General features: G+C 44.0%; 1 protein-coding gene across 3 annotated transcripts; it reads left to right on the forward strand.

Annotated features, from left to right (window-relative positions):
• Window positions 1-441: 441 nt before the first annotated feature.
• tulp4b (TUB like protein 4b) lies at window positions 442-15,486 on the forward strand. 3 transcript variants are annotated; one of them, XM_071499071.1, is made up of 17 exons: window positions 442-766; window positions 1,072-1,359; window positions 3,085-3,180; window positions 3,295-3,564; window positions 5,141-5,269; window positions 5,434-5,595; window positions 5,838-6,018; window positions 6,115-6,222; window positions 6,335-6,501; window positions 6,973-7,197; window positions 7,351-7,585; window positions 8,658-8,781; window positions 8,958-9,102; window positions 9,281-9,374; window positions 9,462-9,605; window positions 9,699-13,108; window positions 13,480-15,486. In XM_071499071.1, the coding sequence occupies exons 4-17, from the start codon at window positions 3,313-3,315 to the stop codon at window positions 13,594-13,596; spliced, it is 5,493 nt and encodes a 1,830-aa protein (XP_071355172.1). In that variant the 5' UTR covers window positions 442-766; window positions 1,072-1,359; window positions 3,085-3,180; window positions 3,295-3,312; the 3' UTR covers window positions 13,597-15,486. The 3 variants fall into 3 exon arrangements, with proteins under 3 accessions (XP_071355172.1, XP_071355169.1, XP_071355168.1); XM_071499068.1 differs by having other exon boundaries at window positions 1,072-3,180; XM_071499067.1 differs by lacking the exon at window positions 3,085-3,180.
• The last annotated feature ends 73 nt before the right edge of the window (window positions 15,487-15,559 follow it).

Consider the following 15,559-nt stretch of genomic DNA (forward strand, 5'->3'; position numbering starts at 1 on the left):
GGTTACAGCACATTCATCACATCAAGGTCCAGTGTCAGGAATGTCACTTGTACTTACATTTAAAAGATGGGCTGAGTCGTGTGAGGTTGCCATTATGAAATAAACCCCCTTTTCAGGTCTAGCAATACATCTAGTATTGATTATACGAGGCAGTCTACCAGGCTCCATCTCAGAATGTGTTAAAATTTGGTCGAACTGTACATACTTACCTTCAGTGATTGTCGAAAGGCTTATTAGTTGTGTTAGTGCCCTTGCCTAATCCGGACCTGAAGTTCGGGGTCTATTTTCCGTGCTACCTGCCTCATGGCAACCCGCTTTAAAGCCACAAGCCCGAAGTGCGCCAGCGGAGAAGCGCCTGGCGACACGACCGCACCGTGCGCCGCCTGCCCCCGGATGGACGCGCGGATGGACGCGCGGATGTAGCGCTGTCAGGTACGTGCAGAGGGATCATCGGTGCCGTTCAGCCTCTCCGATGAAAGCACTTCTTTATTTCCCAGCGCAGCTCGCCGGGCTCGTCAGCTCTGGCTCGTTGGGATTGCTGCATGCGGTCAGACGTAAGACGCCTCTGAATGAGAGATGCAGCTGATGAGATGTCAAATGTAGTGAGAGACCCGAACAGAGGAGATGATGGCTCTTTACTTCGACTTTAAACGTATGCTGTGAACCTGCATTCAACTCAAGAGGACATTTTTTTGGTTTTTGATCGCCTCTTTGATTCTGATTTTACAATTTCACTTGTGATCAGCTGCGTTGGAGGAGGCTAAAGGTGTGTTTCATGTATAAATTGGAATATTTGAGTTCACATCCAGCTGCTCTGGTGTTTGACGTGAGATAGGGAGAACGGACAGCATCAGTACCCATGGAGACTGCGAGTGCCCTGATCTCCAATGCAGTGTTGCTGTTGCATAGAGACTGAGAAAAACTGAATTTCAAGGTTGATGCACTGAATGACAACGCGGCTATTTTAAGCAAGAGCCGTCTCTCTCTGTCTGCCCCCCTCTCTCATCCAGATTGCATTACTTGTTGAATAACGGTGTTTTTATGCGTCTTTGTTTTTTCCATTTACAACAGGATTGCACAACTCTCCAAAGCCACATCAGGGAGACATGGGATGGGCCACCGGCATCAAAGAACCCTCACATCATTTCACGGCAAACTCTGAAGTGCAGAGCCTCCTGATTTAAATGCTTGAGTGTAGAGCTGGACAACATCTGGCTGTATGATGCATTTTACTTCCCCATAGATTGTGTTGTAAGCACCAAGAGCAGAGCAGCCATTAGCCTTCAGTGCAGCGTCTGAATGGAAATATGGACACCTTCAATGGAGGGATTTTAACTCAACATGCCCAGGAACTATGAGGTATGTTGATTTGCTGTCATATCAGAGACTAATATTATTGTAATTTTCCAGGTTGCTTGACCATTTTCATAAGAGATGGTTACATAAACTCATGTTTTGGACTCAGATAATTTGATCATGTAAAAGAAATTCAGTGTAAACGTCATGTAGCGCCAATGAAGAGGTAGAATAAAAAGGCAGGGATATGTCACACTCTCAGGCAGTGGAACAAGATGATTTTTAACAATCTTCAATGAACTTAAGGGGAAATAAACTGGCAAAACTGTGTGTTAAGGTTTTAAAGGTTTGACTTGTAAACGGACCCACCCTTACAGTCGATATTTGGAAACCAATGACATGGAAAATTGAGCTGATTCTACCTCAGTATTACATGTGAGACCTTTCAGACAATTTCTTTTCACACAGTGTCAGTGTCGTGTCAGTGGTTGGAAATGAATGCACCCAATCTGATGTAACCAGTGTAAATGAACAAAGCCAGAACTGGGGAAGAGGTATTTAAACAGGCACCTAACAGCAGACAGAGGCCTGGCCTGAAATGGACTTCACGTGATATTTCAATAGATAAATACTTTCAGTTTTAGTTTGTGAATGTGAAGAAATGAGAGACAGACTGTAGTGGTGATGTCATGTACAGACAAATCCTGGAGCTGCTCCATACACAGCGAATAATAGAACAACAGCTAGAACACTATGAGCCGCAGCCATGGTGATTTCACTGGTGTTAAGGGCACATTTAGTGATTCACTCATACTCATGTGCGGTCTGTTCACTTAAATGAAACTCATTAGGATGGATCATCTCTAACAAAGAGCCCACACGCCCCAGCTTTCAGCCACTAGTTTATGAATTAGCAGAAAAATCCCTAGATAGGTGTTTATATATATACAGAGAGGCACTGACTGTACAATCCAAAGACATTGGTAAGTACCTGGTCAGGGTGGTTTTTCTCTCTAACATTTAACCTTTCACCTTTAGGCCAAAGATTTTAATGCTAGACCTTGAGCAGCCGTGTCCATGTCTCGGTAACCAGGAGCAAAACTAGTCATTTGTTGACAGAACAGGCTCACCATGAGGTCACTGTGGTAGCTTTTTAAGGCCTTTCAATCATTAAATTGTTGCAGCAGATGACAAATCAAGGAATTAGCATATAAATGACAGAAAAGACGGTGAAGGTATTTATAGTAATGCGACCAACAATTAAATCTCTAGAATATATACATTGAAGTAGAAATGTAGACATCTGGACTACCATAGAACAAAACTGCACAAACATACTGGGACGACAGATATAAATATGATCTATTTCCAGGTAACTATTCCGTAGAGCTACATATTCAGTTTAATGTAGTTGCTGTTCTGGAGCTTTCAATCTTACCACTTGATCTCCATAAGCAGATAGAGTTTGCCCAGTTGTCGTGAAACTGTAGATGTTTAAAGCCCATTTTTTCTGATGGCTTGAAACCTGAGATTAAAGTTCATTCTTGACCTTTGGTAAAAAAAAAAAAAAAAAAAAAAAAAAATTCCACCAAACAGTCTCACCACAAGGTCCATTTATTAGCAGTTCTTGAGCTTACGATCGTATCACACCATCTCTCTCAACCGAGGGCGATGGTGTGATCCCGAGTCAAGAATGAACTCTCACTCTCAACTATTTCATGTTTTGCTTCACTGTACTTCTTCTCATGATGTTATTCCCCGTTGTTGCTAATGGATTCCCCACCTGAGTAACCACAGCCCAGCTTCCTGCTGACCATGACAACAGCCAGCGGTGTACATCCCAAAATGTCCTGAGCATCACTGAAAAGCCAGTTTTAAGTAAAAGTAGGGTCACAGACTGACACAAACTGAAAATGTACATCATCCAGTTTTATTATAAGGTCATCCGAGGCGTATATAGCAGCTTCAACTCGCTTCTTCCTCTGCTTTGCTCACCAGCCTGGTCACTCAGTAGGGATGTTGGCTGCCGTGGAACATGGTCCCATCCTCTGCAGCGACTCCAACATCCTCTGCCTCTCGTGGAAAGGCCGGGTCCCCAAGAGCGAGAAGGACAAGCCGGTGTGTCGGAGACGGTACTATGAGGAGGGCTGGCTCGCCACGGGGAACGGGAGAGGAGTTGTTGGAGTGACGTTTACATCGAGTCACTGCAGGAGGGACAGAAGTACACCTCAGAGAATCAATTTCAACCTGCGAGGACACAACAGCGAGGTGTGGTCTTGACTTAAACACTATCACTCTCTTCACTGTCTTTATTGAAAGAGTTAAACACATAAAAAGCAATTCCACAAAGAAAAATGTTCTTCTCTCTCTGAAGTCGTCTCCTTCCCACTCAGAAAACTTTGTAACAACACCGACACATATTTATATCGAACACACTATTACAGAATCCTCCATACTGATCTAAACATCAATATTCATGATCTGAAAAAATGAGATTAAACTTTAATGATCTCTGTAGGGAAACTGAAAGTGCTGCAGCAGCAGCATATAGCACAAGGATAAATCAAGAAAATGCAGCCATCAATTACAATAATTAAATCTTTATATGAAAGTAGAAATGAAATAGAAAATTAAAATGAAAAATCCAAAAACTAAGTTGGACAAAAACAAATATTCTATTCAATTCAATTTTATTTGTATAGCGCCAAATCATAATATACATTATCTCAAGGCACTTTACAGGGTAAGGTCAAGACTTTACTTTGTTACAGAGAAAAACCCAACAGTTCCCATAAAGAGCAGCGCTTGGCGACAGGGGGGAGGAAAAACTCCCTTTAACAGGAAGAAACCTCCAACAGAACCGGGCTCAGGGTGGGGGGGTCTGCCTCGACCGGTTGGGTTTAGGAAGAGATAAAAAAGGGGGGGTGGGGAGAGGAGAGAGGAGAAAGAGAGAGAGAAAGACCAGGAACAGCTGTGTAGGTAATGGTGTTATCAATAATAATGACAGGTAACAGTGGTTAATAGTAAAGATGAGTAGTGGTGGATCTGGATCCTGCTGCTCCAGAGGCAGAGAGACCTGCAGAATGAGGACAGAGAGAAAGAGAGAGAGAGAGGAGAAGCACAAACTACAGGAGAGAAAAAAATACAAAGTTAATGGCAAAAAGTAGTTGAGAGAGAGAGAGAGAGCCCAGTGCATCATGGGAATCCCCCAGCAGTCTAGCTCTATAGCAGCATAACTAAGGGATGGGTCAGGACATACCCGAGCCAGCCCTAACTATAAGCTTTACTAAACAGGACAGTTTAAAGGTAAAGAGGGGGTCTGCCTCCCGAACCCACACTGGTTTGTGCAATATGAAAATGTAGTATAAAAGTCTCACACATACACAGTGCAAAATAAATAATACAGAGTTCTGCTACGTCACAGTTTTACCCTGAGCTTTGTGTAACTGCAGTGTATCGTCAAGTGCGTCGGATTTACAGATTGAGATAACAGGAACTGATGTCCATATTTAGATCTGTGCATCAAAGTGCTCCATGTACAGATGAAGTGACAGTGTGTGTGTGTGTGTGTGTGTGTGTGTGTGTGTGTGTGTGCACCATCGTCTGCTGTTGTTGTTATTATTAGAACATCTTTGAAATGAAATGCTGGGTTGAAATGACTAATTTCTGTCTCTGTGTGCCGACCGTCCTTTCAGCCGCATTGCTTTTTTTTAAAACCACATTCGGCCTAAAATGCTTTTTTAGCATTATGCTCACGCTGGATATTAATCATGGATGCTCCTCTGTGCAGAAAGCTACCTGTGCTTGTGAAAAATATAAGAGTCAGTGTTTTGGGCCTTTTTAGGTTGTTTTAGTGCGCTGGAATGAACCCTTTCAGAAGCTGGCCACCTGCGACATGGAGGGAGGTATTTTTGTATGGATCCAGTACGAAGGAAGATGGTCTGTGGAGTTAGTGAACGACAGAGGAGCCCAGGTGAGCAACGGGAGCCCTGGGAAAATAGATTTAAAACGGATGCAAGGACATATTCATGCGTCCTCTGAATGAATTCATGATACAGAAAAACCTAGATCAGACAGAATGAAGGCTGTACTTTAAACTACACAAATGTCTTCAAGGTGAACATTTCTTTCCTCCAGGTGAGTGACTTCACTTGGTCGCATGATGGCACTCAAGCCCTCATCGCGTACAGGGACGGCTTTGTGTTGGTCGGCTCAGTTAGCGGACAAAGACACTGGTCCTCGGAGATTAACCTGGAGAGTCAAATCACCTGTGGCATCTGGACACCTGACGATCAGCAGGTATCATCTGACTGAACTCACACAAATTTCTTATTGACCTTTATTTTTCTTCATAAAACATAAACTATATCTTTAATAAGACAAAGATCCTTTTCCCTTTGCTTTGAATGCTGCCTCTAAATACAAGATTAAATTACATAATGGACTTTTTTTTTTTGCAGCTATTTTAGGCCAAGTACTTGATGCTCTCGAGCTTATGCATCATGTCATCTGTTAAAGTTTAACGTACAATGCCCCCTCAGGTCTTGTTTGGTACAGCAGATGGTCAGGTGATCGTGATGGACTGTCACGGACGGATGCTCGCCCATGTTCTGTTACACGAGTCTGACGGGATCGTGAGCATGTCCTGGAACTGCCCCGACTTCCTGGTCGAGGACAGTACAGAGAGCGACACAGACTCTGATGACAATATTCTGCCTTTAGGTGCAAACACATTCCCTCCTCTGCTCATATGACAACTTGCTACCTTGTATTGATTGTGGAGATAATGATTCTACTTTTTTTTTTTTTTCTTCCAAGTGCGGAGAGTCAAGCCTTTGTTGACAGTCACCTTCTTATCAGGAGATATCAGTTTAATGAACAACTATGACGACCTTTCTCCTGCCATAATTCGCTCAGGGCTAAAGGGTAAAAAAAGAAAAAGAGAAGTCCATCTGCCACTGTGATATGTTCAAGCGTGCTCATCAGTTGTGTTGATCACATGACCATGACGCACACTGTTCTGCACTTCCCTCCACAGATGTTGAGGCGCAGTGGTGCTCCCAGGGAGACCTGCTGGCCGTGGCCGGGATGGAGAGACACGGGCTTCCTGCTGACTCTGCATGTGCATCCATCATGAGGAACGCCCTTGTTAAGTTCTATAATGTCCAAGGGGAACACATCTACACTTTAGAAACACCTGCTCAGGTGGGTCCTACGTAAATTGAGGGATCCAGCAGATGTTTCTATGAATAACGTGACTGTATCCAGGTAGCTCTTGATTTTGCCAGATGTTTACCACCACACTGGCAAAGTGGTTTTGTAATTTTCTTTTTGTAAACTTGACTTATTTTATGCATGTAGTGCTAATTAAGACAATTAGTTTAAAAAATAGATGATAACAAATATAATGTAAAGAATAAAAAAATTGTTTATCATCTCAGATATCGCACAGCTTGGACATTATCATTGTTAGTTAGAGTTTCACTTGAGTCACTTTTTGTCAGTTCACTAATGGGTGATAACCTTTATTTCTACTGCAAAAGTACTTCACAATTAAGAGCTTAAGTAAAAGTGTGAATAACAACAGGACAGATAAACAAAAACTGGAGAAATCTGTGCAACACCTTTCTGAGAATTGAGAACCCAGTGTTTATACTGTGAATGGCTGTTTTTCAGAGGCCCATCACCACCATCTGTTGGGGTCATAGAGACTCTCGTCTGTTCCTCGCTTGTGGACCGGCTCTGTACGTGGTGCGTGTGGAGCACAGGGTGGCCAGCCTCCAACTCTTATGCCAGCAGGGCATCGCCAGCGCCCTGCGAGAGGAGAAGGATGTGGGAAAACTTAACATGCCCTCGCTGCTGTGCTCTTATGTCACCACTGCTTTCATACCCACCATCAAGGTGCATTGATCCGTGTTTAATGACCGTGTAGAAACAATCATAGACGACGTCTCACCAACTTTGTTGCACTGTGATAAAGCAAAGCTGCTGACAGTGACATGTTTTCACTTGAGTGTCCAGAAGTCTTACAGCCCTTTCCTCTCTTTGTTCTAGCCCCCAATCCCTGACCCCAACAACATCCGTGACTTTGTCAGCTATCCCACAGCTGGGAATGAGAGGCTCCACTGCACCATGAAGCGTGCAGAGGACAGCCCAGAGGCCGGCGGACCCTGCTACACTCTCTATCTAGAATATTTAGGCGGGCTGGTGCCTATTCTCAAAGGAAGGCGCATCAGCAAACTGCGGCCCGAGTTTGTCATTATGGATCCAAAAACAGACAGCAAAGCAGGTGAGGTTTGGGAAGTTACCCAATTTAGAAAACAACATATTTTCTACTCTTTTCATAGTTCACTGTCTTCTGACTTGTAGCATAGCATATAATATCCCAATTCTGGCCCGGGACCCATGGTGCATGTTAGACCCAACAATGTCACCCCGATGATAACTCTGATGTCTCCAGAGGGGCCTGATACACTGTGGCACATAAAACTGAAACTGTCTGCATAGAAGCAGGAGTGAGAGTAAACTTATCACTTAGTCATGTCTGTACACTAAATTTGAAACAAGACAAGGTTAGCTGATTAGCTCAGCATGAATACTGGTACCCAGTATTTTTTAACACACACACCACAAATTTCACTAATTAACATTTTTATATCTTTGCTTGTTAAATCTTATAAAAAGCTGAACTGTAAAAACAAAAACAAATGTAGTTTTAGGAACAGTTCTGTACTTGAACTAAAGCCATATCCTGCCTGGGCCAGAGACGATGAGGTGGATTTAAATATATTAAAAACTAAAGAGGATTTTTTTTTTCACTTTGTCTTTTTTGTGTCTTTTTTTGGGAAGCTAGCTCCACAGCTAGAGCACAGACATGAGAGTGGTATCAATCTCCCCATCTAGGCTCTTTAAAAGAGGTGAAATGATTTTAAACTCTTGAAATATTGGTAGTGTGCCCAAGTGAAGCAATGAGAGGAAACCAGTAGACTCGCGAGCAGACCTGCCCAAAGGTCAGACATCATGTTCCTGGTCATCTTGAAATTAAATCTGTGCCGGGTTCATCTCTTTAAACTTTTCCTCCGTTTCAGAATAACATATTCATGCCGTGTGCACATCATTCACCTTGACTAAGAGCAAATGCAGACTCTGGTGGTGAGTGTTCATCTCTGATGTAACATGGTCTGAGGCCTGATGCAGGAATAGTCTGTGTCATGACCCGGCTGCCCTGTGGTTGTATCAGACCTGTGGTCCCACCAAACATTTACTTTTAATAGATAGTAAATGTAGTAAATGTTGAGGCACTTCACTGCCATGATAGTATTTATGAAGACTCACCTTTACTGTTTTGTTTTGTATTTCAGAGGATGTGTGTGTGAATCCCATGATCTCATACACAGACAGCTGTAACTGCTCCGACTCCAGTGACATTGAGTTGAGCGATGAGTGGGTCGGGAAGAAGTCACCAAAGTTATCCCGAGGAAACAGGTCACCTAAACTCTCCATGCCAGAACTCTTTTTTTTTTTTTTTTTTTTAGTGCATTTCACAGGCCTGAGCCACAGAGAGCTGTTTGCAGATATTTTATTGCATTTGTTTCACCGCGGTAATGCTCATATTTCTAAGGAAAAGCTAAATTGAAAATTTTACCTGTTGTGTTTCAAAGGATGAATATGGAATCAAGAAAATCTCCTAAACTCTCACGCGCCAATCAGGAAGGCCAACGGTCGCCACGGTTACCAACAAAGAAGCCTCCCGTTCGGTCTCCCAGTCTGACACGACGAGAGTTTTCTATGGATGGGATCACAGAGGTATGATGCATCAGTATTATGTCATATCCAACAAAATAATAATAATACTATTATTGATAATACAATTATAATAAATGCATTAATAAGTAACTGTGGTGTCAAGAGGTTTTCAGGTAAATTATGCATGAGGAGCAAAAAAGTGATTTTTTTTTTTTTCTCCATTTTCTCTGTTTCACAGCACAACTACCTTGCTCAAGTCACTTCCAACATTTGGGGGACAAAGTTCAAAATTGTTGGACTTGCTTCGTTCCTCCCGGCTAATCTTGGGGCAGGTAGATGCCAAACAAAGCCACACACATACATCACATTGACAATTCTGGCAAACTGAACAGACACCATAACTTTCTTCTGTATTGCAGTTATCTATAAGACCAGTTTACTTCATCTGCAACCGAGGCAAATGACGATCTACCTTCCCGAAGTGCGAAAGATTTCTCATGACTTTATGAGCCTGCCCGTGTTCAACCCCAATGTGTTCAGTGAGGATGAGGATGACTTGCCAGGTGTGGATGAATAAAAGTAGCATGTTCTCAGATTGAAGGAAATTGTTTTATATGCTAAAAGTCACCTACATACTTCTCTGTGTTTTTATAAAGTGATGGGGCCGTCTGGAGTGGCAGGAGACAATCCTCCCTGTACGGTCAACATTCCCATCGCTCCCATCCACAGCCCGGCTCAGGCCATGTCCCCGACTCAGAGTATTGGCCTGGTCCAGTCTCTTCTGGCCAATCAGAATATTCAGCTTGACGTCCTGACCAACCCGACAGCCACTGCGGCGGCAGCAGCTGCAGCAGCAGCAGCTTCTGTCCCCGTCACCGACCACGGCCAGGATGCAGTTGCAACACCGTACCCAGTGCCGACTAGATACTCAAACCCTGGTCAGGTGATCTTCAATGGGCTAGAGATGGGTCCTCTTCTTCCTGGTACTCTCCCACCCCCACCTCCACCTCACCATCTCCCACCGCAGCCGCACCCACAGCGGTCTCACTCACAGCAGCCTCGCCAACAACCGTCGAAACAGTCGCAGCAGATGCAACAGATGCAGGCACAGCAGCAGCAGAAAATGCATCATCATCAACAACAACAGCAGCAGCAGCAGCAGCAACACCATCATCAGTCACAATCACAGCAGCAGCAGCAGCAACAACAACAGCAGCAGCAGCAGCAGCAGCAGCAGCAGCAGCAGTTACAGCAGCAGCAGCAGCAATTTCAGCAGCAACATCAACAGCTACAGCAACTGCACCACCAGCAGTCGCTCCATCAACAGCAGCAACAACATCAACAACACCAGGTTCAGCAACACCAACAAATGCAGCAAGTTCAACAGCAAGTGACAACCCAACAATTTCAGCACCAACAGCATATCCAGCAGCAGCAGCAACAGATGCAGCTGCAGCACGAACAGATGCAGCAACAGCAGCAGCAGATGCAGCAGCAGCAGCAGCAAATCCGGCAGCAGATCCAGGAGATGAGGCAGCAGCAGCAGCAGCTCCAGCAGCAGCACCAACAGATCCAGCAGCAACATCAGCAGATGCAGAGGCAGCACCAGCAAATGCAGCAGCAACTGAAGATGCAGATGACGCTGCCTCCTCCTCCATCTGGCTACCCAACCATCTCCCTACAACAGATTCATCTTCTGCCTCAAATCCCTCCTCCTTCCGCCGAGCCTGGGCTAGACAGGGGCGAGCATGGACACACTCTGAAGCCAAGTCTGCCGAGGACTTTACCCCCCTCCTTCAATGACACTGATGGGTCTGTGGAGATTCAGATGAGGAAGGTGAATCCTCCTCCTCCATATCCGGGCACTGTAGTGTCTGCGGCTGCAGCTACAGCCGCTGCCACACCTCAGACTCTTGTCACAAACTGTGACAGCCCGAGTGTCCTGGCACCCGACCCCTGTCTGAAGAAGGATGACTTCTTGCTTCACCCCGTCACCTTACAGTACCCAACACCTCTGGGGTATGAAAGGATCACAACCTTTGACAGCAGTGGCAATGTGGAGGAGGTTTGTCGCCCACGCAGGCGCCTCATTCGCAACCAAAATACGTACACTGTGCATGGCATCGGAGGCTCAGCCACACTCAAAGTCACCTCCTCTGAGAATAAAAAAATTCAGCTTCCTTACAGCTCAGCAACACTGAGTCGTCTTTCTGTCCCTCGATACTCAATACCAAGTGGAGACCCTCCTCCTTACCCCGATCCGGCCAATCAGGTAACTGCCACACTTCCTCCTCCCCAGAGAATCGATAGCAGTCTGATCCATGCCACTCTACGTCGTGACCGCAGGGATGTGGGACTCAAAGTGCCACAGATGATGGAAAACTCACGAACCCTTCCCACCAAGGCTAAAATGAACAGTGCATTAGCTCTGACCTACCAGCAGAGGGTGCCCACTGCATTGTACACATGCACACAGTGCAGCAGTAACAGCAGCAGCACCAGCGTCAGTGTCTCTGGAGGTGGAACTACGAGTAGCGGTATTGCAGGTGGCACGGTGGTGAGGCAGGACTTTCCACCAGGAAAAGGTGCACATCACAGTACAATTATTGTGCACTCCAAAAGTGCCTCACCCCTGGCCTCCCAGTCATCTTACAGTCTGCTGGGTGCTGTGGACAACAGCCGGGACAGAACAGTGTACGTTAACTCTGCCTTCACTGAAGATGAGACTTTAAATCAGCAGTGTCACCTTGAAAAATCTGTACGTCAGCTGACTCTCGGCGACGTCAGTTTGACGGTTAAACGCCCTCCGCCTTACCAGTGGGACACCTCCACCACAGAGGAGTTTTGGCTCACCCCAGAGCAAACGATGTTGGCTCCCCCACCAGGACCTCATAAACCTCCGCTCATCATCAGTCAAGCTCAGCACCTGGACATGACCCGGCTTCCTTTCGTCCTCACGACTAAACCACCAACCAGTCCAAGCACGAGCACACTTACTTTCCCATCGGGTTACCAGATATCCCTCTCACCCTTCCCTCCAGGTGTGGGCCACAGCGGGCCCCCACTTCAGACCTTACAGAATCCTCCCCCACAATGCTCTCCAAACGAGGTGGTTGCTCCGGTCCCCTTTGCTCAGCAGGATGCCAATTTGGTGTTGCCACCAGGTTACCCTCCGAATCTCGCCAACTTAGCTTGCTGCCCTCTCCCTCCGATGTATCCTGGAGCCAGCTCGTGTGCCGGGCTCCAGCTGCACCCTGTCAACCTTCACCCCTGGAACCCCTACCCCTGCCCACCGCCACCCATGCAAGACCCTCCAGCACCTCCCCTCCCTACCAAAACTCACCAGATTTTAGAGAAGCCAATTCTCTCCCCACCTCCACCAACTGCACCACCTCCACCCCCGCCTCTCCCACCTCCTCCTCCACCTACTGAGCTACCACCATCCAAAAGTGCCACAGAGGATCTAACAGAGTCTGCAAACAACTTTCCGGAGCCATCATCCCTAAATGAAAGCCCCGTGCCACAGGAGTCGGAGCGCTTCAACAAGAAGAGCCGTAAGAGACTGGACAGCAGAGCCGAGGAGGCCAACATGCCCACGGTCTCTGAGGGCAAATCCAGAAAGGAAGGGCGAGCACTCTCTGACTTCAACACGCTCATTTCCAGTCCAAGGCTTGGCAGCAGAGAGAAGAAGAAGCCCAAAGGGCAGAGAGAGCAACTCAATAAAACCAAGAAGATGAGCAGGACCACAAATGAGTTCCAGGATAGTTCAGAGAGCGAGCCAGAGCTGTTTATTAGTGGCGATGAGCTCATGAACCAGAACCAGAGCAGCAAGAAGAGCTGGAAGAACAAGCGCAGCTTACGTATGGCGAGTGAGCTGGAGGAGATTAAATGTCGCAAGGCAAATGAAAGAGAGGACCGCAGTTTAGGCAGCCAGGGATTTGTCTATGTTATGGCCAATAAACAGCCACTGTGGAATGAAGCCACACAGGTGTACCAGCTGGACTTTGGAGGACGAGTCACCCAGGAATCAGCAAAGAACTTTCAGATAGAGCTGGATGGTAGACAGGTAAGAAATCCGAAAAATAAGAAATCTAATGTCAGAGCTGAAATCATTAGTCTGAAAAAAACTGTCAATTTTAAAGCAGAAATATCAAACATTCATTGGTTCCAGGTTTCAAATTCTGCTTTTCTTTGTTTTACTTTGATAATATTCTGAATATCTTTGGTTTTTAGACTGTTGGTTAAACAAAATTGAAATATCTCACCCTGAAAGTGTGATCTGCTATTCTTCACTATTTTATGACATTTTATAAAACCCAAGAAAATACTGAGCAGATTAATTGGTAATGAAAATAATAATAATTTGCAGCCGAAGATGAATCAGTTCAAATTGTGGACGTGTTGGTTATTAAGTGCTTTATTCTCTGTCCCTTGTAGGTGATGCAGTTCGGACGAATAGATGGGAATGCCTATATCTTGGATTTCCAGTATCCTTTCTCAGCAGTGCAGGCATTTGCTGTTGCCTTGGCCAATGTGACTCAGAGGCTGAAGTGAAAAGGTTTATTTGTGTTATTGTAAACTCATTCAAAAGAAGCCACATTGGTGTTGCTGTACACCCCTCAGTGTGGGGGTGTAGATGGGAAAGTGTAAGTGTTGTGGCGGTTCAGGTTTTTGAAGAGGAGATTAACATATGAGTTGGTTTTGCAGATTAATTTACAACAGTCTATTGAAGGCAAAGTCAGTCTAGGTCAGTGGTGATGAAAACTATACCAGTTAATCCATAATTTCTAGTTCATATATTGAATGTGTTCAAGCTAATTTTAGTCATTATTCAAATGTTATTTAGTAGAAAGAAAAAAAAAACTGTCAACCTTTATTGGATAAACAAATGTAAACTAAGTACATGTTGGAATGAATTTCTTTTAAAAGCAGTTTGGAGGGTTAGTGCCACCTGTGGTGCCAAAGACATCTTCCCACTCTTTAAATGCTGCCTAATTAACCCATCTCAATGTATAACAAATCAATAACTATTGAATTTACATTTTTAAATAGACACAGCAAATATTTTGAGGTGCAGCAGCATTTAAAATTGCAAATAAAATTTCACTAAGCCATACCACATCTGATACAAATACCACACTATTTTAATTCAGTGTTAAGTAATTAAGTAAATGAAGTATAAGGTTTTATTATGAGTATTAAATATTATCATTTTTGGTGTTTCAGTATGTTTTTGTATCTTTACTCTTCATTCAAATTCCTTTTTTTTCTGCCAGACATGCATTAGAAGTATATATTGATTGAATATATTGATTTTGTAAGTGTAACATGACGAGCTGAGTACAGTTAACCATAGTTTGTATATTTTCTATCCATGTTACTTCTATGAAGTGGTGCAATGAACATAATTAATCATATTCTTTTGGCCACAACACTGCAAATCATTATTCGCAGCCATTATAATCAGTTTTTTTTTTTTTTCCATGTGTAAATTTAAAGTTTGTTTTTTATCTCCCTTCCCTTTACAATGGCTGAAATTGTCAGTAATGATCTACAGTAAGTCTGTGTGTGCCAATACAGCCAAATGTGTTTGGCTGAAAGTGAGTCAGTAGGGAAAATAGTACAAGGTGATCTCCTGATGCTCTCATCCCCCAACAGAATAATCTGTGTGCAGTAAAGATTGAGATCTTCTCAGTCAGTCTCACTCGACTGGCTCTGTGTTGTGTCCATTGGGTGTTTATGACGCTACTTGAAAACTGCATTTGAATGTGAAGTCCAGTAGTTTGCCTCCTTTGAAATCAGTGCGGCTTTAGATAGATAGAGCTTGTGTGCAGTAATGCTACCTACATAGAACTGATGTTGTACTTGCAAAAGAAAATATAACGCTGCTTGCACTGTGTATTTAGCAAATGACCTAACATCATTATATGCTTAGAAAAATGTGCTTATATGTTGCTAATAATTTTGTACACCATCTTTATTTGAACATGGTACCAAGAGTTTTTTGATGTTACAATTGTAGAAAAAAGAATGAGAACAATAAACTTGCAAAGGTATTAAATACAACATGTTCATAAAGTTCAGATTAACCGTTAGTAGTAGGAGTGAGATTCATGTAGATTTGGTGCTAATGTATAAAGAAACAAATGTGGAACTTCAGGACAATTGTCATTTGTTATTAGGAGGTGATTTCAAAGAAAGTATTTTGAAAGAGGCTACAGGAAATTTAGAGCATAGAGTTTTCATTTAAGAGCTTTTCATCCAATGCAGCTTCAGAGACTTCAGCGACAGTTTGTCAGTTATCAGCAATACTGCCTAATGAATAGTTGATTGCCTGATTTTTTTTTTCTCTTATTTTGTGAAGGAAAACAGAAACGACATGACCATAGGTTTACAAGGACCTGTAGGCTGGATAACATGTAATAAATCCTCTATTGTTCCAAATGTTTTTGTTACGTTCCATTTCCTTTCTGGCTCTTTTACTCTCTGATGCAATGTTAGTGATCCCAGAAGCCCC

This window comes from Trachinotus anak, unplaced genomic scaffold (genome assembly GCF_046630095.1).
Source record: "Trachinotus anak isolate AG129_WGS33_773 ecotype Australia unplaced genomic scaffold, CSIRO_AGI_Tana_v1 ptg000015l, whole genome shotgun sequence".
In the NCBI taxonomy this organism is placed as follows: domain Eukaryota; kingdom Metazoa; phylum Chordata; class Actinopteri; order Carangiformes; family Carangidae; genus Trachinotus; species Trachinotus anak.

What these genes read in the sequence shown, in the direction of transcription:
- tulp4b (XM_071499067.1), top strand. An exon ending in CTATGGATGGGATCACAGAG is followed by an intron (nt 9,103 to 9,280) that starts GTATGATGCATC and finishes TCTGTTTCACAG; the next exon opens with CACAACTACCTTGCTCAAGT. An exon ending in TAGAGCTGGATGGTAGACAG is followed by an intron (nt 13,109 to 13,479) that starts GTAAGAAATCCG and finishes TGTCCCTTGTAG; the next exon opens with GTGATGCAGTTCGGACGAAT.